General features: G+C 33.7%; 1 protein-coding gene and 1 long non-coding RNA gene across 2 annotated transcripts; one reads left to right on the top strand and one right to left on the bottom strand.

Annotated features, from left to right (window-relative positions):
- Positions 1 to 8,099: 8,099 nt before the first annotated feature.
- On the top strand, positions 8,100 to 11,015 carry LOC143063405 (uncharacterized). Its single transcript, XR_012974998.1, has 2 exons — positions 8,100 to 9,521; positions 10,856 to 11,015. It is a non-coding gene; the product is annotated as an uncharacterized LOC143063405 (long non-coding RNA).
- Positions 11,016 to 16,495: 5,480 nt separating this feature from the next.
- On the bottom strand, positions 16,496 to 24,494 carry LOC143063404 (uncharacterized). Its single transcript, XM_076235543.1, has 3 exons — positions 24,370 to 24,494; positions 21,296 to 21,473; positions 16,496 to 17,363 (listed from the first exon to the last, which is right to left on the bottom strand). The coding sequence occupies exons 1-3, from the start codon at positions 24,385 to 24,387 to the stop codon at positions 17,023 to 17,025; spliced, it is 537 nt and encodes a 178-aa protein (XP_076091658.1). The 5' UTR covers positions 24,388 to 24,494; the 3' UTR covers positions 16,496 to 17,022.
- Between the last annotated feature and the right edge of the window lie 2,000 nt (positions 24,495 to 26,494).

Raw genomic sequence — 26,494 nt, 5'->3', positions numbered from 1 at the left:
AATTTTTGTCAAGATAGTTTTTGATGGAGTTGAAGTTCAAGCAATGTACCCTATGATATGATCTGTTTGATTTTAATGCCAAATTAGAGTTTTGACTCCAATTTCACGGTCCACTGAACATAGAAAATGATAACTAGTGTAAATGGGGCATCCTTTCACTTTTTTTTGTGTAGATTGCATTTATGTAATCTAAACCCTAATAGGCTAGCTTGTGTACAATTTGGAAATTAGTATGGCGTTCATTATCACTGGACTAGTATATATTTGTTTAGGGGCCAGCTGAGGGACGCCTCCGGGTGCGGGAATTTCTCGCTACATTGAAGACCTGTTGGTGACCCTCTGCAGTTGTTTTTTATTTGGTCGGGTTGTTGTCTCTTTGACACATTCCCCATTTCCATTCTCAATTTTAGCTTGATACACTCCAGTTTTCCACACTGTACTTTTTCACTAATTTTGAAATAAATAAAACCATAGTGAATAAAGCACAGCATTCTCTACATCCTATTCATGAAATATACATGTATATACTCATATGCGGTAAAGCTTAGCGAAAGGTATTGTGACGTGATCAGTCAAACAAACTTTATTAGAATAACTCTTTAAGGAACGATCGTTTTCATTGGTCAATTCAAACCTTCGACCTCACACCTGTGAAAATAGAACACACATACTATAACGTTGAATTAACTCGAATAATTCAAGCCCTTTCCGTGTCCGATTTTCTCCCACACGAGGAGACTACGTTAATGTAGCCTTCGTAGATCAGCGGAATATAACGACTGAATTATTCGGGTTAACGTTGAATGGACTGATCAATATTCACGTAGCTGGTCAAGGTCGTTTATAGCTTCCATCGTCGTATTTGCGTACATGATTGTGTTCTTGATTAAGCAATCACAATTCTAGCTTTTATAAATGTGCCTCCCCGTGCTTCAGGTTTATGCTCTTATACTATACTAGATTATGGAGTGTGTGTCCGAGCGAGAACTGCTCTAGTTCATTACTTTAGGAATATTTATCAAAATATTCAGCCCCATTCTACTATTTAGTCAGCCATCAGTCCTACCCTGATATACCCTATCTTTTTCGGGTAATTAATACTGATAGCGTTTGACATTTTTAGCCGAACAAATTTATCCATTTTATATAACTTAAATTATTGTATGCTGGTTCATATTCTGGACGCCAATCTTTGCTCCTTTATTATATAATTCACTAACAAAACAATTATGAAGCTTAGAAATGGAAAATTACTAAATACTAAACTTGTTCAAAGGGTATCTATACGTCTCAATCTTCAAAATCGGTTATCTAAAAATACTACCATCGCTAACATTTCTAACAATAAAAATCGTGGTTACCCTTCTATCGATAAGTGTCATGCCAAAAAATGACTTACATGTCCCCGTCTTTCCACCAACAATACGGTAAGGTCCACGTTTAATGGTCGCACATTTTCTTTAAATTTTGAAACTGATATAACTTGAAAAACAAACAGTATTATTTATTTACCATACCTGCCAACTTTTCAAAATGCCCATGGGGGTTTTACGTGCAAAATGGCTGCCACAGTCCCAGAAAACCTTCAAGGGGGCCTTCAAATATATTTTAATGTTGTTTTTTGGCTTCTTCATACTTTTACAAGCCTTTTGCCATTGTAAAATTAATTGTTTTGTATAAAATTGTGGACAAAATTGCTGTTTCAAAATTTCCATTTGGGAGCCTCCATGGGGGAAATCCCCCGCAAATAGTGACAGTTGGCATGTATGATTTACTCACATGAAACAAACCGGGGTGTGGTATTCAATACGTAGGAGAAACTGGACGATATTTATCTAAACGCACTCAAGAACATCTGTATCGTTTTAAAAGACCCAATAAATTCAAAAGTATCATTTACCAACACCTTAAGAAGCACAACCATCCTTTTAAATATTTAGCAGTTCAACCTTTAGAAGTAGTAAATAAGCAGCCTGGTGAATCGCATTCAAAGTTTGTACGATCACGGAAAATAATTGAATTAAATTGGATTAAAAAATTACAGACAGTTTACCCTCTCGGACTAAATGATAATATCATGGGAATTGGTAATATATCTAGAACCAATTCCGTTAACATTTTGGATATAGTTTCTAAAACTGTTCGTAAAAAACGTTCTCACGGTCGTAGAACAAATCGTAATCAAAGAACATTTCGGGCCAATCATACCAATATTTCGGACCTAATTTCTATTTCAAAAAACAACGGCAGACATTATCTGTCCACAAAACTCTGTTCGTTACCGGTTAATAAGTTAAATAAAATTTTGGAGGATTGCAACACAATTTCATATAGCAGTCCTAAGTATGAAATTGTTCAAATTATTATGGCATATTGTTATTCTAAATTATTTCCCAAAATTGATCGCCCTGAAGATCATAAAAAAACATTTTATTAAAATTAAGTGTGTCAATAAAGGCTTTGATTTTGTAAATATTGCCGGTATATTTAACGACCATTCTGTTAAAGAACAAATTCCTGGATATTTTGACAATACTGAGCTACCTCTTATTTGTTATATTTACAAGAAATCTACCCGGAAATTTGTGTTTAATTATAGTCAATTATGTAAAGATGTTAATATCAGTGAAAATACACCTACTTCATGTAATTGCAGTAATTCCGAATATATTTATGGACCCATTTCCCATGTTATCACAGGAGATCTTAACATCGTTCAAGACCGAGAGTTAAAATCATTCCTCAGTAAAGGACCTAAATATCGTCCCCCGTCAATTATTAATTGGAATGAGTGTCGTAATATCATCCACGACTCACTCCTACTTACTGTATGAAATGGATAAAACGGGAAAAAGCTGACAAAAAATCTTTGGACTCTTTTTTTTAATTCTGTAATGAAGATAGTTGATATACGTATTCAACATTTTAAAGAACATTTTACTATTAACAATAACCACAATAAACCTATTTCTCGTATCAAACATAAACTAAAAGAACTAGCCAAGGAATTTGTTTTTGTCCCTGCCGATAAAGCTGCTAATAATATTATTATTGTTTGACGTAAATTTTACATTGAGGTTCTGAAGAAGGAAATCACCAATTCACCAACATTCCAACTGACTCCATTTTCAGAAAACGAAATCTGTAACAAACATAAACTTTTAGCCACCGCTTTACAAACAGAGCCAAATACAATGAAAGTCCCAACTATGTATTGGCTTCCGAAGCTACACAAAACCCCTTACAAATATAGATTTATTTCGTCTTCAAGCCATTGTTCAACTACTAAATTGTCTATTCTTCTTACCAGCACACTTGGTACAATTAAAAACCTGATAATAAATTGTTCAAATAAGGCCTTCGAAAATAGTGGAATAAATTACTTTTGGAGTGTCAAGAACTCGTTGGAAGTACTTGATAAATTGCATGCTTATATTGTTTTTTTGAATCTGTTCAAAGTTTTGATTTTTCTACCCTGTATACTACATTGCCTCACATTCTCATTAAGAAAAAATTCACACACCTAATTAAATGGGCATTCAAAAAATCAGAATGTGAATATATATGTTCAAACTCTTTTAGGTCATTTTTTAGTAGCAATAAACAAAAAAACTATGTTAATTGGACATGCTTTAATACTATATATGCCCTTGAATTTTTACTAGATAACATTTTTGTTCGCTTTGGGGATTCCGTATATCGTCAGATTATCGGAATTCCAATGGGGACTAACTGTGCACCACTTATTGCGGACCTGTTTTTGTATTGTTATGAGTTACAATTTATGACAAAAATAAGCAAAGACCCATCGAAACAACATCTGATAAACAAATTTAATAATACTTTTAGATATTTGGATGATATTTTGGCTCTCAATAATGACGACTTCAGTATGTTTATTAATGAAATTTATCCTGTTGAACTTACTTTAAATAAAGCTAATACTAACAATGACCACTGCCCTTTTCTCGATCTTGATATCTATATCACTAATGGAAAGCTGAATACTAAAATTTATGATAAAAGGGATGATTTTTCATTTCCTATCGTTAATTATCCGTTTTTAGATGGTGTCGTTCCCTTATCACCATCTTACGGTGTTTATATATCTCAACTTGTACGATTCGCTCGTGTATGTAACAATGTTTTAGATTTTAACGAGAGAAATTTATGTATTACTTAAAAATTATTACACCAGGGTTTTCGGGGTTTTCGATATCACAAACTAGTCAAAACATTTACTAAATTTTATCATTGGTATAAAGACATCATTCGTAAATATAGCTCAACATGCAGACTTCTAATACGTTCAGGTATTTCACATCCATTTTTTTATGGAAATATTCTTTATAAAGTACAAAGGTGTCAGTATTCACCTCAGAAACTTACAAAACCTTTGAATAGACTTATTAAGAAGGGATATAATTACGATACTGTTGTCAAGTCATTAAAGATTGCATATTTTGGCGTTAATATTGAGTCACTGATAAGGTCTTTGCATCGGAACTAAACACATTTATTCTAAAAACAGTTGTTGGCATGACACGGGTTATGTTCTTCTCATATATGTTATGATGGTATGATACTATACCCCTAACGGGAAGGATTGTGCCTGATGTTCATATGATGAAATCATAATCTTTCAGTCAGTTTAATTGAAGTCTGGAGCTGGCATGTCAGTTAACTGCTAGTAGTCTGTTGTTATTTATGTATTATTGTCATTTTGTTTATTTTCTTTGGTTACATCTTCTGACATCAGACTCGGACTTCTCTTGAACTGAATTTTAATGTGCGTATTGTTATGCGTTTACTTTTCTACATTGGTTAGAGGTATAGGGGGAGGGTTGAGATCTCACAAACATGTTTAACCCCGCCGCATTTTTGCGCCTGTCCCAAGTCAGGAGCCTCTGGCCTTTGTTAGTCTTGTATTATTTTAATTTTTGTTTCTTGTGTATAATTTGGAAATTAGTATGGCGTTCATTATCACTGGACTAGTATATATTTGTTTAGGGGCCAGCTGAAGGACGCCTCCGGGTGCGGGAATTTCTCGCTACATTGAAGACCTGTTGGTGACCCTCTGCTGTTGTTTTTTATTTGGTCGGGTTGTTGTCTCTTTGACACATTCCCCATTTCCATTCTCAATTTTATGTGAAATTCATTGGTTTTATAATTTTCTGCAATTGATAGTAAAATTTTAAACTTTAAAATCTTAACAGTTTTCACATCGAAATCTTTAATTCAAATTTGTCCTCTGGATCAAGGGACGACATCGAAAGTTCAATGAAAAACTAAAAAAAACTCAATCCACATGTAAACTCAGATATTCAAGTTACAAAATAGTGTGTATGTGTATAACCATACTTGTCATGAAAGTAACAAAAATTGTACATTGTGTCTGAATCTAGTACCTGTTCTAAAAATTATTTAGTTATGTCCTTGTAAAAGTAATATTTCAAATGATCTTCCCTTTTAAATAAAGAAGATGTGGTATGATTGCCTATGAGAAAGTCTAAAAGGCCAAATAATGACAGAAAGAAAATTCAATCAAGATTACTAGTAATCGAAAAACAAGCACTGAAGTACAGGTTTCTGACAAGGGACAGGCACATACAGAATGTAGCTGTCATTAAAAAAAATGTTTCATGTGCCTAACTTGGACAGTGGTGTACAGAACAACATACAAAAAAAAAACACTTTAGAAATCAGTTGAAATGGGCTTAACTCATCAGATCAATAAAAGCACAAAAACACTTAAAGACAGAAAGTACAGATGTGTGAGTACTTACAGTTACTGAAAACTAGTTCAAACCCCATAACTGATAAAAAGCATGATAAAAAAGAAAAGATGAAATGTTTTAATTCGTGACAGAAAATCTATTGGTACAAGATGTGGTATAAGTGCCAATGAGATAACTCTCAATCCAAGTAACAATTTATTAAAGTATTATCGGTCAAAGTACGATCTTCTACACAGAGCCTTGGCTCACATCGAACAGCAAGGTATGTAGGAACCCAAAAATGACTAGTGTAACACCATTCAAAAGGGAAAACCAATGGTCTAATCTATATAAAAAAGGAGAACAGAGAAACATATATGAACCACATCAACAAACGACAACCACTGAACATCAGGTTCCTGACTTAGGACAGGTGCAAACAAATGCAGCGGGTTTAAACATTTAAATAGGTACCAACCTTCACCCTTACCTGAAACAACAATGTAACATCACAACATAGAAAGACACACTATAAAATATCAATTGAAATGTCTTAACTCAATCAAAAGACATAAACATAAGTGAACATACACTAAATAAACCCAAGGGCAAAGAATAGCACGTTTATTTTTATAATACATCTGTTGATTCAAATCCACAATACTCATTCACATACACAAAGATTTCACATTCGTACAACACAGATATAGTGTTGGAGTAATGGTAAACACAGAAGCTCTGCATGGAAGCAATGATAACCCAAGACGTACACTCAAAATTATATAACACCTGTCTGTAATGCATTTGCATCTTTGGTTATGTTTCATTTGTATGTCTCTATTATTTTTCTCAATTTAATTATTTTACTGTTGTCATTTCGATACTCCTTTATACTTTGCCATATAGTATAGGTTTTGCTTATTGTTCAGATGACCAATAATTTTTTACTTCTACATTGTTTTGTCTCTGAAGAAAATTGACCAAGATTTTTATTTTTGTCGCAGAAAGCTCGACATAGGGATAGTGATATAGCAGCGTTGACAACAGCGGCGGCAGTGTTAGCTATCTTTTCTAAAGCATTATATTTTAGAGGGTGGAAGACCTGAATGCTTCATGCTTTGTATATAGATGCCTTATGTTATGAAGTTTCCGTGTCGCATGTCCTTTGTCCTTGACCTCATTTTCATAATTTAGTGACTACTTGTAAAAAAAGTTAAGATTTTTTGTAATGTTGATTTCTCTCTTATTATGAGAAGTAGGATAACTACTATTTTGGTATGTATGTACCTTGCAAGGTCCTCATGCTCGTCAGACAGTTTTCACCTCACCTCCTCATTTCATGGATCAGTGAACAAGGTTAAGTTTATGGTCAAGTCCATATCTCATATAGTACTATAAGCTATAGGTCTAGTATATTTGGTGTATGAAAGTACTGTAAGGTGTGCATGTCCAACTAGCAGGTGTCATCTGACCTTGACCTCATTTTCAGGGTTCAGTGGTCAAAGGTAAGTTTTTGAATTTTGGTCTTTTATTCTCATACTATATATACTTGGTGTATTGGATTTTTATAGTTCGTTCTTATGTTGTTCTGTCAAACCTCTATCCCAGGTTAGGGGGAAGGTTGGGATCTCGCTAACATGTTTAACCCCGCCACAATATGTATGTATGTGCCTGTCCCATGTCAGGAGCATGTAGTTCAGTGGTTATCCTTTGTTTATGTGTTACATATTTGTTTTTCGTTCATTTTTTATACATAAGGCCGTTAGTTTTCTCATTTGAATTGTTTTACATTGTCATTTTCGGGCCTTTTATAGCTGACAATGCGGTATGATATTTGCTCATTGTTGAAGGCCGTACGGTGACCTATAGTTGTTAATTTATGTGTCATTTTGGTATCCTGTGGAGAGCTGTCTCATTGGTAATCATACCACATCTTCTTTTTTTATATATAGTTAAGGTTTTTGTGTTTTGGTCTGTTTTTCTTATACTGTATGCAATAGGTCTATATTTGGTGTATCGAATGATTGTAAAGGTGTACATGTCCAACTGACAGGTGTAATCTGACCTTGACCACATTTCCATGGTTCAGTAGTTAAGTTTTTGAATTTTGATCTTTTTTATAATACTATATGCAATAGGTCTTCTATATTTGGTATATGGAAATATTTTATGATGTAGATGTCAGTCTCACATGTTTTATTTGGCCTTGACCTCATTTTCACGGTTCATTGTTCAGTGTTAAGTTTTTGTGTTTTTGTTTCAATGTGTCAAATTGTCTTACTTAAACTATAAGCAATAGGTCAACTCTTTGTTGTATTGAAGGATTGTAAGCTGTATGTGTCTGTCTGGCATGGTTCATCTGTCCTTGATCTCATTAAACTATAAGCATTAGGTCATCTATATTTAGTGTATTGAATAATTGTAAGGTATACATGTATTTCTTGTTCGATTTATATGACCATGACCCCATTTTCTTGGATCATGTTGTGTTTATGTGATAGTTGTAGTAAAGCTTTATATAAGTTAGGACTGTCAACATGCTATCAATGGTTAGTAGAGAAGGGGAGACATTTCAGCGTGTGCACTCTTGTTTCAGGAGGTCCTTAAATATTTCCTGATATCATTAATTGATGAAGCTCCATAAATATATAATTCAGGATATCCCTAAAAAAACGGAATGGATAATGTGTCAAAGAGACAACAACCCGACAAGAGAGCCGAAAAACAGCCGAAGGTCACCAATGGGTCTTCAACCCAGCAAGTTAATCCCGCGACTGGACACGGGCTTCAGCTGGCCCCTTAACAAAATATTAAAAATGTTTTGTGGGATCTCAACCCCACCCCCACCCCCCTTATACATATATAAAATGTAGATTAACCAAACACAAAGCAATACGCAAATTTAGGACCTACATAAATTGAACTCTGAATGTCCTGAAATTTGACATATATCTGAAATTTGACATATATATAAAATAAGCATAAGTGTATAAAAAGACGTGGTATAATGGTATATAACCTGTCAAAATTGGGTTACAAAAATAACATAGTCCATTTTCGAAGTTACAAAAACAACACAACCTTTTAGGAATTTAAATTTACAATAACCTCATATAAACATAATATTTGCCTGCTTAGATTCAATAATTATTCGAACGATTTTAAATAGCTTAAATTTTTTAATATCGCATTAATTTACAGATTTGGTAACCGACATTTATATTTGTATCACTGTTTGTTTTTCCGTTTACTGTTGTACTGATAACATAAATAAAACCAGTTAGAGATGAAAACAAATAATGGAAGTGAACCCAGGGTCAACCATTGTCACTCGTGACTATATATTATAAGCATGTGTGACCTTAATGATTTTGCAAACGATTTCAAATTTCTCTTAGATCTCAAATCTTATTTAAAAGAATACATAGAAACAAATGCTTCGAAAAATGTCGGAGACGAAATAAATAAAGGGATACATTCCAAATTAGTGGACGGTCGTAGCATCAGAATAGTACTACCTCGTGAGTGTGACGTGCTTAGAAGTGTCTCCCTTGAAAATGACTTAAATTTTGTTGGCTTTATTGGTTTCAGCAAACCAGCAGATCAAGTGTCAGAAACTCTCAGGGATAAAGTGTGGGATATTGATGGGAAACTAATTGAGGAATTTTCTAACCATGAAGATATTATTGCGTATCTGTCTGCAGAACGAACCATAGGTGGAGAATGGGGTAATTTGGTACTTCTTCAATCATTTGATGCTATAGAAAAATGGAGGGATTGTCCAGTTCATCATACAGCTATCAAGTATGTTAATATACAAGTAGTCTATTTACCTGTTAGTCTATTTACCTGTTTCGCCAAATACATCAAGTTAGAACATTCAAAGCTAAAAGTGTAAAAACCGGTTAATTGACAAACAGATACTATTATTCCACCACTTTTATACAGTGGCGGATCCAGAGGGGGGGTTCCGGGGGTCCGCACCCCCCTTTATTTTGGCCGATCAATGCATTTGAATCGGGACATATGTTTGCACCCCCCTGCACCCCCCTTTGCCCTGGGCCAGCACCCCCCCTTTCGAAAATTCCTGCATCCGCCACTGTTATATTATACTGTCTCAGTCTGTTCGCAACGAGTACTTCTTGTTCACCATAATATTGTCCTTCTCTTAAAAGTGATGTATATCGTAAAGGATAGCTATTTTTGCCCGGAGTGCAAATGGTAGACAAATATACACCTAATTTTCTTAGTTGCGTCTTATAATATTGGTTGTATGTATAATTCATTTATTAACAATATACTCTTCGATACAACATACAAACTGACTCCACATAACGAATTTTCTTTAAAAAAAATCTTCGAAGATTTCAGGCTTGGAATTTTTGTAAGACAGGTGCGAGTTTCGTCTATATTAATGACGCTCGAATCGAACAGTTAAAAGGCCAAAAAAATTGTTTGCCAAATACAGCTAAAGTCATCTATTCTTATTTAAGAAAATAAATTCTTTTTTAAACAATTAAAAGTTTTTGAATATTTTGATATTAGAACATCGGTAGGCTGTAGTCGCATTAATAGAGTCTGTTGGTATACCTAGTATGTGCATCTTCAACTGATGTAGATATACAAATTTTATAATCGTGTTCTTGTTCTGCCATAAACCAGGCCAATAGTTTTCTGGTTTGTATTTCGTTTCAGGTTTGCCACGTCGATCGGAGCATTTTATAGCTTACTATACATAATAAGTTATGCTTATTGTTGAAGGTTGTACGTTGGCCTATAGTTGCTAACATCCATGTCATTTGACCTCTTATTTCCTTATATAACCGGTCATGTACATGATATTTTAGGGCAAATGTATCATAAAAAGATAGCAGTTCAAATCTTATGGATGTATATAATAATAATCTTTTATTCGTAAGCAAAGCCAATACAGCTTATAGAACTTAAATATTACAAATATTCAATTACATCAGTGAAATATATTTACATTTAAACAATTAGTCAAAAAATCATATAAGTAAGTATACCCATATAACAGTACAGCAGATAATAAGTAGGAGCATACACATGATACAGTTAATAATTGTATTTATATACCGGTATGTCTTAGGGATAACTTAATGTTGTTTTTATTTCAGTGAAATTGCTCCACTTTATTATACACGGGTTAGGATCCATAGAGGTCGAATTCAAAATGGAAGCATCAGTCCGGACCAGACATTGTTTCTAGATTATGACGTCATGCCTACAAATAGATGTGTGAAAGTTTGGAATGAATAAAAACAAAATAATACAACATACTCGATTTATAGCTAACCACTGGCACGTCCATCTTGTCAGTTTTATTGTTAGTGATATCAGATTGTTTTGTTTAAGGAAAAAGTGCCATCCGTTCTGCTTTGCTCCTTATGACGACTTTTCATTGTTTGTTAGCGACCAGTGGCGTAGCTAGGTCATTTCAAGTGTACGCCCGAACCTCGGTCAGGGCCTTTAGGCCTTATTGGATCCAGGCCAATGTAGATGAGCGGGTGCTAAGCCTCCGGAAGTTTTAAAGTTATCGAGAATGACATAAGTTTTAAAGTTATCGAGAATGACATACCATTCCTGGTCATTGAAAACTCATATCAATAACAACATTCTTTAGATTCAAAATGGTTACTTTTTTATGTTTAATCTATTCATTGTTTATTTAGAATCGTAAATGAACATGAAATGATTAATTTTCTGAGTTGTTCAGGTGCAATATTAAAGTGTGTATAAATAGAACCCTGGTTCTCGCCTGAAATTTCTCCCCGCGAAAAGTTTATTAATTTATCAGTCCATTACAGGATTTAAACAAAAGAAATATTTTCATTTAATTTCTGCACAAGTTTCATGACAAAATATGAGGGTTTGTAAATTTATCATGTAAATTATAACTCGACATCATAGATACCAGGATTGAAATTTATTCTTGCGCTATACGCGTTTTCCTCCAAGAAAGCTTCATTAACTTTGACCACGGTTTTACAAATAATTTGTATGTACCAAATTTTAACCTTAGAATGTAAATACTTCAAGAAATTCCTTTTAAAAATCCATGAATTACGGGAAAATTCATCATATATAATTTTGTCATGATGCGCTGGATACTCTTTTGACCATAAACAGTTTTTGTCCAGCTATCGTAAAATCATACGATGGTTTGACAAAGTTATTGATATATTAAAACATCAACCACATACTGAACTTACATCTACACAGTTATAATTAAAAAAAAAATGCAAACCACATTTCGAATCTAAGTACATAAGGAATTGCTTTAAAAAAGGAAAGCAAGGATAGAAATCACGGTAGATTTAGACTTTGACAGAAAATGAGCAAATATATAAATATGACACCATTTTTGTCAACAAGCAATTGAAGAAAGACTTAGAAGGTTAGAAGGTTGATGTACTGTTAACCAATTCTTTTAATACTATCTAGATGAAAATATTTTGTTTTACCAAATTCAAGTGTACGCCCGGGCGTTTTGACGTAAACGTAGCTACGCGCATGGCGACAGGTGCCACCATTCTTACCTTTACATATCACATGAGTTCACCCACGATTGTTGGCGGATGTAATAGCTAAGCTAAGTCTGTAGATCGGTATATCTTGTTTTTTTTTATATTTCGTTAACTGCTGATTGCCTTTTGTCTTTTCTCTTTGCAATGGTCGTACGTGCATTTTTGATCTTATATTGTCCTTTTTGTATCGTTTCTGTCTTAACAGCAGTCAGTTTAACGAAACATCTATATGGAATTTTAACCAAAAAAAACCCCAAAAAAATCTTAATTGAGGCGACAAAGAGCTTACATGATATATACGTATTTCTTGTTGAAGTGCTTGCGTGTCTTTTGTTGTTTTCCAGAGGTGGTGGATTTCTCAGTCTCTGACGTATAACGCACAACCCCAAATATGGCATATACCCCAATATACACTTTTGCATTAAAACTGCAGTTATAACTACTAATAAGTGTAAAACTTGGTGCATTATTTCGTGTTTATAAATATATATGACATTGTCACTATAATAGGTTATAGGACAAAAACATATATTGTATTTCCTTTGTACCATTGTGTCCTATCTGTTTGACGACCAGATATCGATTTTGCAAGATCGTACTTCATATGAGGACACAATAAGAAAAGGGATATATTCCAAATTAACTGATGGTCGAAGTATTCGATTAGTTTTACCACAGGGTCGTGAAGGGCTGAGAAATATTTCTTTAGATGATATCAATTTTGTTGGTTTTATTGGATTTTCTAAACCTGCCGAGCAATTGACAGAAACTCTCAAAGATCAAGTCTGGAAAATTGATAGGAAACTTATCGAAGAATTTTCTAATCATGGAGATATTTTAGCGTATGTTACAGCAGAACGAACTGTAGGAGGGGACAGTGGTAACTTAGTTCTACTTAAATCATTGGAAGCTATAAAGGAATGGACCAACAGTTCAATTCACCATTTAGCTATTAGGTAGGTTGTTTTTGTTCCGAGTATAAAACTTCCAATTATACGAAAGTCAACATATATTTGCATTTATTAAGTTTAATGAATATAAATGCACATTTTTACCCATCTGGGTTGAAGGAATACATCCATTAAATTGCCGATTTGTATAATTCAACGGCAAATGATATTGCAGGAAACCTTAAAACTTTCTGAATAGAATAAGACATTGTAAAAAGAGACCACAACAAATCGTACCATATGGTTAATGTTTTCTAGCGACCGCGCTGTAGTACTCTTAAAAGTCTAGAAAACTTGTAACGAGACATGGACTGTTGTAAGTCAGGGCAAAGACTACTAAGTATGTCAATCGAAACAGAGACGGTGTAATTGACGACATCATTATGCAAAGGAGAGGCGAAAGATACCAAAGAAACATTATAACACATAAGACGATAATAAACTGACATGTTAAAAAACAAAATAAAATACAAAGTGCAGCATACAAAACGCAACATATAAAACTAAAGACTGAGCAACAACATCCCCACCAAAAACGGTGAGTGTATCGGGTGTTCCAGAAGGGTTTATAACAGATCCTGCTCCACATGCGACAACCGTCGTATTGCTCATTTAATTCAAATCCGGTGATAATTTTAATTCGTTAGGTCACATTCGGGTGGCATTAAGGTGAGTAATAGAAACAGAGGATTGGTTGTGAGACAGAACAGCCAGACGAGGGAAAAGAGAATCATGATAATTCCAGAACGAGTATTATGTTTACACACTACACGTATAGGCTAAAATGACACAGTAATACTGTTGTATATGAATGTTAAATGTACTTTGTATTTTCTTTTTAATGTGTTTAAAAGTAGACTATTCCTGATGTTCAGTAGTTGTCGATTTTTATGTGGTTTATATGTGTTTCTCGTTTCTCGTTTTTTTATATAGATTAGATCGTTGGTTTTCCCGTTGGAATGGTTTTACACTAGTATTTTTTGGGGGGCTCTTTATAGTTTAATGTTCGATGTGAGCCAAAGTTCCGTGTTGAAGGCCGTACTTTATCCTATAATGGTTTACCTATATAAATTGTGACTTGGATTGAGAGTTGTCTCATTGGCACTCATACCACATCTTCTTATATCTATTCTCTACCCTATACCCGTTAATTATATTTTCTTTATTTCAGAGAAATTTCTCCTCATTACTATTCTAAAGTGAGGATTCACAGAGGTCGATTTGTAAACGGAAAAACCTGTACATACCAGACATTGTTTATAGATTATGGATTTACTCCTCCAAACAGATTCGTCAAGATCTGGGTTTAATGGAGAATTGGAATGAATGAAGGAAGGACATCTGAGTATTTACGTGTACAATGGCAGGCGCGTAGCTACGTTTAAGTCAAAACTCCCGGGCGTACACTTGAATTTTGGTTAAAAAAAATACTTCTTACTGTTAAGGTTTGCATTTTTGTCGAGCCTGCAACATTTCAGTCGCGAAAGCGAGACATAGCGATCCTAGATTCCGTTGGAGGCGTCAACATTTAGGTTCAGCATGTTGTTAAACGTTTTTTTATATATATATATATATATCAATGATCGATCATCAATAACTTTGTCAAACAATCATGATATTTTACGAAAGTTGGACATATAATTAATTTCTCGTATTTACTGATAAAAGAAAGTTGTTTTTGCAGTTATATAACAAGTAGATAAAGACTGGGGTTAGTTTGTTACACATTAATTAATTTGTCAAACCTTCATCGAATTTTATGAAACTTTAGCAGAAGCTTTTTTATGATTACTGTCTTAAGCAAAATTTTATAAGAATTTTGTTTTTATTTTTCAGTTGATGGACTTATTTTTTCGCAATTAACAGACGGTTTGGTAAATTTGTAAACCTTCATAGATTGTCATATGAAACATTGGCAAAAGAAATTATCAAGAAAAAATATCTGAGGAAAATCTTTAATATTTTTAATCCCTGTAATGGACTGATAAATAGATTTTTTGCGGGAAGTTGTCCTAGACCGGAGTGCCAGAATTCCACGGAAATCTTTACGAATTTTCATAATACACCTGAAAATCTATCAAAGTTGATTATTCCATGTCCACTAAAGAAATTTGCACATAAAAAGAGGTCTTGGTTGAGTGATTGTTTTACCCCATGGCTCCTTTTAAACATATTTTAAAGTAACTGGTTTGGTCATTTTCTCCGAAACCAGTGACCTTTATATCTCAAATCAACAAAATGAATAAATTAAACACAAAAGATAAACAAATTAGACTCTAAGTATGTTTTAAATGACATAAAATAAATGGTATCTCGTTCTTGACAACTCGTTAGCTTCAGGGGGCTTCGCCCCTCGAACCAAATACCAACAGGTGCTATGACCAAGACCCGATGGGGCCCTAGACTTCATGTCGAGGTTCGGGCGTACACTTGAAAATGGCCTAGCTACGCCACTGAATGGCATATACATTCATACGCTTACTAAAATAAACTCACTGCAATCTAACTTAAAAAAAATTGGTGCACTCATGTAATCCAGAAGGGTGTCTTTAGTGGCGCTGGTAATGTTCCGCATTTCAAGTTAAATTTGACAATATGTAATACTAAGTATTTGAGTGTGATGTAATAAATGAGGAAAATTTGCGGGATTGTTTTTTTTTTCAACAATTGGTCGACTCAGATATACCACACCGGTCAACTAAGTCGAAATATGTCCGTATAACTGTTCAAGAAATGACCCAAACTGTTGAGATTAACACGAACACTAGAAAATCGTATCAGGCGGCCCCCCTCCCTTATTGAATTCTATATATGAGTCATTATATCATTTTTTTTTTCTTCATTTAAAAGGGTCGACATCAACGTAGGTTGCTCAATAGGATAAGAATCAAAGTTTTTACAAAGTATAATTTGTCTTTTCCTATAACTAGATATTTTATCTTCGTTGGTCTTATTTTATTCATGAGCCAAGGTTGGACAATAAAATCGTAACGTGAAGACAACTTCTTTCAGTACCAATGACGGCCAATAATTTTCATGTCTATTTTCATGCAACGAATATTAATATGCAGAAAATTTTAATCACAAAAAAATAAAAACTTTAACAAGAAGTTTGATGATGTTTAATTACTGATGAAAAACATTTCATATAGGATGATACAATACAATGCAAGCCATTTTATAGCTACTTGTGTATATAATATAATATTTGATAAATCAATCCCACATGCGCTTGGGTATATGATACAGATATTTTTATTTTATTTTTTAATTTAAAAAAAAATATCTATATCATATACATGTACATTTTCCTTTAGCGCCTGTCATCAATCCACATGTCAAAAACATTCGTATTTTAGTATGATAAATATTATACTCGTATACAAATGTGAATTGTTTGAACTTTCTATCTACTCTAGTATGCGCATTGTGACTGAACGATACATACGTGCACTTGTTAAACGACATCATTGATCAAAATATAGAAAATATTCATGTATTTATTATAATCTGCAAGGAAAAAACATACAAGTCATGTATTATTAACAATTAAACGACTAAACATCTAAATAAAACGTTTCTGTGGAAGTTAAAACTGTATTCTTGCTTATAGAACTGGAGACAACGTTAGAATGCGAACAACATGCGTACCTAACGTATTCCTTTAAGAAGGCTTCATCAGATGTCCAATCGTAGTTCGTGCTTCATTTCGGAAACATATGTTAATCAATTTGTGACATTCTGTCCCTTGCAAGCTGTTTTGAGTATTTGTAGATAGGAGACACACACATATACCGTTCAATATGTTTATTTCTTTTTCCAAAAGAAACCATTAGTTGTGGGACCGCCTCCAAAAAAGTTGTCGAACATTCCCGGTTGAACGGGATCAATACAACATCCAAATCCATATCCGTCTCGACAACATTTACGTTCATAAAAGCAATCATCGTCTCTATGACAACGTCCATAGCAACTGGCATGTACCGCATCAAAACTGGGACAATTTCCTTTTTTTGTGGAAGGATATGTAGTTGCAAAATACATTGCCCAGTCATACGGTTTTGTTGTTGTCGGTATTGGAGTTGTTGTTGCTATGGGAACTGGAACCGGAGTTGTTGTCAATGGTGCTGGCTGGGTTGTTGGTATTGCTAAAAGAAAAGAAAATAAAAATAAATGCTTTGAGCCATAAGTGATTGCATTTATTTGAATGTAAAAAACGTTATGTATAATAACACTGCGAATAAACATACAATAAAAATTGAGAATGGAAATGGGGAATATGCCAAAGAGACAACAACCCGGCTAAAGAGTAGATAACAACCGAAGGCCACCAATGGGTCTTCAACACAGAGAGAAAATCCCGCATCCAGAGGTGAGCCTCAGCTGGTCCCTATATAAAAATGTGTTATAGTTCAGTGAAAATGGACGTCATACTGAACCCCGAAACATATTAATGAACTAGAATTAAAACACATACAATACTAACAAAGGCCAGAGGCTCCTCACTTGTGAGTTAAACATGTTTTGTGTGATATCCCTCATCCCCCTATACCTCTAGCCAATGTAGAATAAAGAAACACATTACAGTTCGCTTAGTAAAACGCAGTTTGAAAGAAATCCGTGTCCTTTGTCAGAATAGGTAACAAAAGAAATTAAGCAACATGACAATGATACACAAATAAACAACAGACTACTAGCAGTTTCTGACATGAGTAGAACATAACCCGTATAATATAGAATTGATAAACATAATCATGCGAGACATATAATACAATTGGTAATTTGAACATTAGAACATAAGTGTTGTACTGATAGTCCATTTTAGGTATCTCACTTTTAAAATAATAAGGAGTGGGCCGGACTATTAAATGAAAAGTTTAGGTGCAGCGATTGTAACCAACCAACTAGAAAATCTTGTATTTTCCCAACCAGTTATAGAAAATCTTTTATTGTCCTTATCCAATAAGTAAATCAGTCAGCCTACCCCTGACCTTGTTCGTCACATTGAAGTCTTCTTTAAAAGTTTGTTGAACTGAGGGTGTACGAGCCTTGTCGACGAATTCATGATAAATGTTAAAATTGTTGTGTTGCTGCTTGATCCTGTAGGGTGTATTTTAAACACACAAAAAAAGATTACTTTTGTCAGAAACTGAGAAAGTGACTAAGATTAAACGACTTATACGGCTACATAAACAAAGAAAATACACATAAATAATAATAAACTTTGTTGTCGTAAAAGAGAGGCGAAAGTTACCAAAGGGATATGCAAACTCAAAAGTAGTACATCTACAACTAACAACGTCATGGCTAAAAAGCAAAAAGACATACAGACTAACAACGTCATGGCTAAAAAGCAAAAAGATATACAGACTAACAACAGTTCACAAAGCACAACATAGAAAGCTTAAGACTGAGCATTTATTATCTCAGGTGCTCCAGAAGGGTAAGCAGATCCTGCTTCCCATGTAACACCCGTTATGTTGCTAATGTTAGAGCAAACCCGGTATTAAGTCTAATTAATTCGGTAGGTCACATTCGGGGGGAAGGGACTGGATTGTAGGTATGACAATTGGAACATATCATCTGTGAAACGGATATTCTATTGTGGTAAAGCATGTAAAAAGAAAAATAGCAAAAATATCGATCTACGATTAAAGTCCATAATCAAATGGAAAATTAAAAATCTCAAACACATCAAACAAATAGATAACAACTACCACATTCCTGACTTGTTACTTAAACAACTACCACATTCCTGACTTGTTACTTAAACAACTACCACATTCCTGACTTGTTACTTAAATAACTACCAGATTCCTTACTTGTTACTTAAATAAAGCTTCAGCGTTGTGACAAATAAAATGCAAATAACAACATTGTATACAGCAAATCTTATTACAATCAACTAAGCAAGAGTCCCTTATCCTCAATTCCAGTGACCGTTTTAAAAAGGAGCCTAGATGCTGTACTTGTTGAAAAACGTGGGATTGATTATGATATTAAAAAAAGAAGATGTGGTATGATTGCCGATGAGACAACTCTCCACAAGAGACCAAAATGACACAGAAATTAACATCTATAGGTCACCGTACGGCCTTCAACAATGAGCAAAGCCCAAAAAAACATACCGCATAATCAGCTATAAAAGGCCCCGAAATGACAATGTAAGACAATTCATACGATAAAACTAACGGCGTTATTTATTTAAAAAAAAACGAAATATAATAGTTTTTTGTTTGTTAGTAAAACGCATCACGTCAATATTGTGAGAAACATTTTCAGACAACTCATTGTTTCTTACTTTTTTATTTCTTTCGCAATGAAAGAAGAAAGGAAATTCGTCATCTGTATCTTTCATAGAGAAAAAAAACACAATAACGAAGACGTAATGAACTTCAATACAAACTGTAGCAACAGGTAACGTAGACGTGATCTCGCGGTCTATATATGGTAGTGTCGTTCATTATCTAAATAATTCTGATTTTCTGTTGTTTTATTGTCTTGTCACATTTTGTTTGATATCATGTAGAAATTTGAAACAAATAACATACATATATATTATGTAAGCCTTCTAGCACTTATGTTACAATATAAAAAAAAGAATACGTGGTTGTTGTTTAATCCAGTCATACATAAAACAGTTGAAGGAGAAAAATCTGAAATGTACCATTATTTCATTAGTATCTGATAATTTTGAGTGAATAGAAATAAGAAGATGTGCTATGAGTGCCTACATCATTAGTATCGGATAATTTGAGTGAATAGAAATAAGAAGATGTGCTATGAGTGCCTACATCATTAGTATCGGATAATTTGAGTGAATAGAAATAATAAGATGTGCTATGAGTGCCTACATCATTAGTATCGGATAATTTGAGTGAATAGAAATAAGAAGATGTGGTATGAGTGCCAATGAGAAAACTCCCCATCCAACTCACAATGTGTAAAAAGGAAACAGTTACACCTTAAAATGGAAGAAATCACCTGATTTTTAAATGTTCTACCAACAAGTATTTCTCTGGCAAAATCTTGATAATTTTGCAGCATTTTCATTAAAAAGTATGGCACTAGTGTTGTCAATTGACATTAAAAAGTATGGCACTAGTGCTGTCAATTGGCATTAAAAAGTATGGCACTAGTGCTGTCAATTGACATTAAAAAGTATGGCACTAGTGCTGTCAATTGACATTAAAAAGTATGGCACTAGTGCTGTCAATTGACATTAAAAAGTATGGCACTAGTGCTGTCAATTGACATTAAAAAGTATGGCACTAGTGCTGTCAATTGACATTAAAAAGTATGGCACTAGTGTTGTCAATTGACATTAAAAAGTATGGCACTAGTGTTGTCAATTGACATTAAAACGTATGGTACTAGTGTTGTCAATTGACATTAAAAAGTATGGCACTAGTGTTGTCAATTGACATTAAAAAGTATGGCACTAGTGTTGTCAGTTGACATTAAAACGTATGGCACTAGTGTTGTCAATTGACATTAAAAAGTATGGCACTATTGTTGTCACTAGTGTTGTCAATTGACATTAAAAAGTATGGCACTTTTGTTGTCAATTGACATTAAAAAGTATGGCACTATTGTTGTCAATTGACATTTCTTTCTTTCAAAAATGTATACAAATTCAAACCCTCCCCCAAAAAATCTAGTTTGATCAGCAGCAAAACAAATTCTTTATTTCATTTTTAATATGAAAATAAGAAGATATGGTATGAGTGTCAATGAGAAAACTATCCACTTAAATTTAAATGAAGTGGATTTAATATATGTTTTCAGAGTGAACAAGGATGTGTCCATAGTACACAGATGCCCCACTCGCACTATCATTTTCTATGTTCAGTGGACCGTTAAATTGTGGTAAAAACTTGTGGCATTAAAATTAGAATATCATACCATAGGGAACATGAGTACTATGCTTCAAATTCATCAAAAACTTCTTTGACCAAATACTCTAACCATAAACCGTTTATCTGAAGTGTGACAGACGGAAAGACGGACGGGCGAACGGATGAAAGGAGGCACATACTAGAAAACATAATGCCATCAATGGGGCATGACAATAACTTACGAGGATTTGTGAAAACGTAGACTCTGCCTTGATTTTGACGGTGTTGTGGTAATGGACCAGCATGGAATACACCTGCACGTGGTTGTTTCATCTGACCCATTGGTCTAAATCTGTTCGTGGGGTTGGAGTGAAATGATTTCACAATATTTGCTAAACAGCAAAGGACATACGACCATATCTGAAAAAGTAGAATAAAACTTTTACAATACAACAATTAAAGTTTTTCAAGTATAATGCTACAAACCAGATAATATATAATGGGTAAGGGCAACTGGAATTTTTATGATTTACGATTCTTAAAGTTTCGATGGCAACAAAAAGATATTATCAAGAAAGTCAGTTTTCAAATTAATTAAGACAGATTTTAAATTAGGTGTATTTTTTTTACTTTTCTTTTAATGTCACTTTTGGGTCACATAGTTCCTTAAGTATTCGATTCCTTCACTCCCAAACTTTTGGTCAGTTTGAGCGTTTCTGATTGGGGAAAATCCATAAAAGCGCTTTGTATGCAACAATTTAAAGTGCATCTTTATTTAAACCTGTAATAGCACATTTAGAGTAATTCACAGCAAAATCTCAGCGCTCTCAAAGCATTTAAGAGCAAATCAGTGTTTGTCGTCTGTTTTTTGGTTCGTAAGTGCTTCTCGTTTCTCTTTTTTTTATATAGATTTGACCGTTGGTTTTTCCGTTTGAATGGTTTTACACTAGTAATTTATGCACAAATACAACTTTTATGCATCTTACCAATTGTTTGTCTATTTTATGGGTGACAAATTACGGGCGGAACAAAACATACTCTTTCTATTTCTTAAGGTGTTTAGGTGATACATTGTTCACGAACTTTCGTGATTATTCTTTAATAAAGCATCAGCAATCTAGCCCCTGGTATGATACACTGTTTTCTTTTTTCTAGTGAGAAGGTGACAGGTTGACGGACAGTGATTGACCGGTTACAAGCAGACTACCTGTCATTCCATTTGTCCACTAGTGTAATGTTTATGTTAATATGTCGGTCAGTGAATAACATGCAATCATTTATTTACAATAAAAAAAAAGTATAGCTATAGTTCAGTTACTAGTTTAATGACAGTATAATATGCACTACTTGTAACAAGTAATTAACTTATGTAATATACATTCCGATTACAATCAGATATATAGTAGTTTCAAGTTTAAATCGACCCTAGTGGTCATCTCGAACTGGACGCTAGGTGTGAGTTCTTTAGCCTTCCAGCAATTATAAACGACAGAAAAAACAATAAAAGCGTCTGATTGTAATAGCGTTGTTCCGATTTTAACTGCTGTCTCGTGTATCATAGATTCATTCCTAGCAACCCCTCGGGTTATGACAGGAACGATTTTGACCGTAAACGTGCGAACTTATTACTACACAATGCCCCCCTCAATGACAATAAAATGTTTGTCTCAGAAATGAAGGATTAATATTCTTCTACAGAATAAATGTCACACTCTGCACGTTAAAAAACATAAAGAGTTAGTATAGGTGGTCGTTTGCAATTTTAAATTTCTGACCCAGTCTAACATACCCCACAATCTTTCCCACCCGTCGTCCCTTTTGAACCTATTTTATTTCATTATTTTTTTTGGTATTTGTTTTTGCTTAGCCTGTGTCCACAGTGAACTAATTGCAACTCGACGTTAAGGGGGCACTAGCTACAAGACACATAAAAAAATATAGATTAGGCTTTTTGGGTTCAAAATTGAATCATTAATGAAAGGGAAATATCGTAGTGAAATAATAATTTGCTATTATCAGCTAATACGGTTCAATATTGTCAAATAAATCCAAGAACCATCGATGATGAATTATTCACTTGCAAGTGAATAATTCGACCTAATTGAATCCGTATTCATGTGAACTTCAATTTAAACCCTTAGCTATAGATGGATTATGCATGATTGATGCGTGTTAGGCTTTTAAAAGAAAAGAATGTCAACCTTGAAAGTGAAAAAAGGGTAAATCATTTGATTGACTGATTCGATCCACAAAAAATCATTCGAATACAGATAAATCGAAAATTAACTTATTTTTTAGACCTTAAAATTGAAATCAACAAACACAGAAAAATCCATTTGCACGAGGTCCATATATCTATATCTATTTATATTCATTTTTATGTTTTTTATTGTAATATGTGACCGTCGATTGTTTACGGGGTCATCTCGATAGGTTATTAGATGGCGTCAAGACTAAAATACACACGAAACTAAGCTACATATCATAGAGCCCATGCCCAGTAAATTGTTTATTTTTTACTTTTTTATAATTTGGATAAATGTTTTACATTGTAGATAGATAGATAGATCTTTATTCTCATTAACTAAATAACATAGTTACAAATATGAAAATATATACAATACAACATGTTTTGTTTGTTATATATCTAATATGAGAATTTGAGTCAAATTGGTGAACATGAATGTGACAGCTAGTGTAGTTTTAAACAAGCTACATCCAATTCAGATATGATCAAATTAAAGGAAATCGAGAGCAGGAGTCTCTACGTTCTATCAAAATTCTCAGCATTGACCACAACAATGAGTCATTTGAGTTTTGAATCCATTGTTACTGGTGTAACGCCCAGTGGATAATATTTCAAGCATTTTTACTACTAGAACAAAATGACAATTGATTCAATATGTATCTTTTGGTTGTGTCAAATGGAATGACCAAGATGAAAAATTGGAAAATTTAGGCTGCCACTATAAGAGGGTTTGTTTTTACTGAGATGTAGAATGTTTGATTTTTATTTGCTATAGCTATATATAAGAGTTAAATCATTTAATCTTTTTAGTGAGGGTCTTTTGGAAGTAACTTAATATATTACACTCCAAAAGGAAATGCTTCACGTCTTCATGAACATTACATAGATTGCAAAGCTGATCTTCGATAGAAATTATGAAATATCTACCGTCATTTTTTTCGATTTTTCTTTCACTTTTACCATAATTGACGGTCAAAAATTCCTTGAATCCATAGAAATAAGATTTAATTGAAAAATAATAAAAAATATCACAATAAAGTCTGAATCTTTTTTAAACTAACAACTTACCACAATTTTAACATCCATGACTGACCCTCCACGCACCGGAATGTTGTGAACAGATGATGTATTTTTTATTAACCGTTGATATATTCATCAACCTTGCCAAAGATGACAAGTGACAATATAACATGTAGTATTATGCCATATGCTGTGAAGTGAGGGACGAACGTGATCAAACAGGTGCTTCTTCATACATGACCTCTCAATTTCCGACATTACCTAAGGCAGTTAATATACAAAAAAATATTATGATTACTTTGTTCTTATCACCAAGGCAAAATTACGAGAAAAAAATCTAAGAATTAAAAAAACACGAATGATTCAGAGAATACGCCATTTTATAGTAAGGAGCATGCAATTAAATGAAATATTGAGTAAATGTCAATATGACTTATCAGCAACTCCATTTGACATTTGGATTGTGTTATTGTCTTTTCCATACAATATTACAATAAAGGAGGTTTATAATAAATATGCAGCCAATCTGTACTTGTTTTCCACTTGGAAATGACAAGTGCACGGTATGAGTGCCAAAGCAAAATACCAGGCGTAAAATTTGAACAACAATACTGGAAAGTATAATCTGTGTCATACTAAGAACTTAAATTGCATAAAAGAAGGATAAAAGGACACTGCTTAAACTTATTTGCTTTCTTATCGACATTTAATTTTCAAAATAAAGATCATTTGTGGTATAATGTACATCATAAGAGATACCTGTACCTGAAATGTAATTGGGCAATAATTGACGAGTACATCTTTGGTGTGATGCTGACACATACCTTCATACTGAACTGCATTCCGATTCCAAGTTCAAGTGCACAATTTGGGCCATTGATCCTTAATCAGACAAAAATTGTAAAGGTAAAAGCATTGATTTTCGTTTTTGTGTACAACATGTACAAACATTGCTTCATTTTGTTCGCATTTTCATTTTTGGCAACATAAATTCTCGAATTCACATTGATTAAGCAAAGAACGGATATAACTCCATTATTGCGAGGCACCATAAAATATAAGTGAAGTGATCTTTGTAGATCAGATTCATTTTCGAAATGCTTCTATGCACTAAGTTATATTCTTGAAGTCAAAGCCCAACCAAATTTCTAATTCTGTACCTTGTGTTCCCCCAACCTTTTTCAAATATTGTCAATGCACGATGTTTTTAAAAGACCTCGAATATACACGCAAAAGAAAAGTTGGTCGTTTAACCTATAAGTACCTATTATTCGATTTTCATATGCGCCATTCTGTTTAATGTTATTTTTAATATGAAATTGATTTAAGAAAATGTTGTTGAAGTACATGTAAAATAATGTTTTCTGTAATCATAATAGTTATTTATGTCTCAGTAAATAATGAAGACAGTATATTTTTGTAAGTCATGTGTAACATGAAATGTGACATGTTTACATATTTTCTTTTTTATATACGACTGGAAAGTGCTTGTAGTGACCATAGATTCGTTTTTCCAGTTAATAAAGGCAAATAAACACTTTTGTTTCAGGTAAGGGTGAAGGTTGGTACCTATGTAAACGTCTAAACCCGCTGCATTTGTTTCAACCTGTACAAAGTTAGGATCCTGAATAGTTGTCGTTTGTTGGTGTTGTTCACGAGTGTTTCTCTTTCCTTGCCTATATTTATATATATAAGACCGTTTTTCCTGTTTGAATGGTTAAACACTAATCATTTAAGGGCCGCATATAGCTTTCAGTTCGGTGTGAGCCAATTATCTCCGTGTTGAAGACTGTACTTTGGCCTATAATCTTATATTTAAATGAAGTTTGTTGAAAGTCGGCACATACAAACGCTAGACAAAACAAAAGGTTCCCATGAGTCTAAATCGATCACTTGGTAACAATATCAGGCAATAAATTGCTTCTCCGAGCGCAGCTGGATACGACCGCAAAGGTCAATCCCTGAACAGTTAGGGCAAAAATGGACACAAAATTTGCACTTGATACAGGTCTTTTAAATTTTGATTGTATTTTAATATTTGACACATGATAGTTTTCTGACACAAAATAACTATAGTCAAAGAACTTGAATTGGTTATGAGATTATATTCATTTTTTTGCTTTTGTGCAATACACTATGCTGTTGCGAATTGACCCCACTACCCCCTCCCCTT

The sequence above is a fragment of the Mytilus galloprovincialis genome, chromosome 2 (genome assembly GCF_965363235.1).
Source record: "Mytilus galloprovincialis chromosome 2, xbMytGall1.hap1.1, whole genome shotgun sequence".
NCBI lineage: Eukaryota > Metazoa > Mollusca > Bivalvia > Mytilida > Mytilidae > Mytilus > Mytilus galloprovincialis.
Note: the sequence above shows the minus strand (reverse complement) of the source record. Positions and strands in the feature narration are given on the sequence as shown.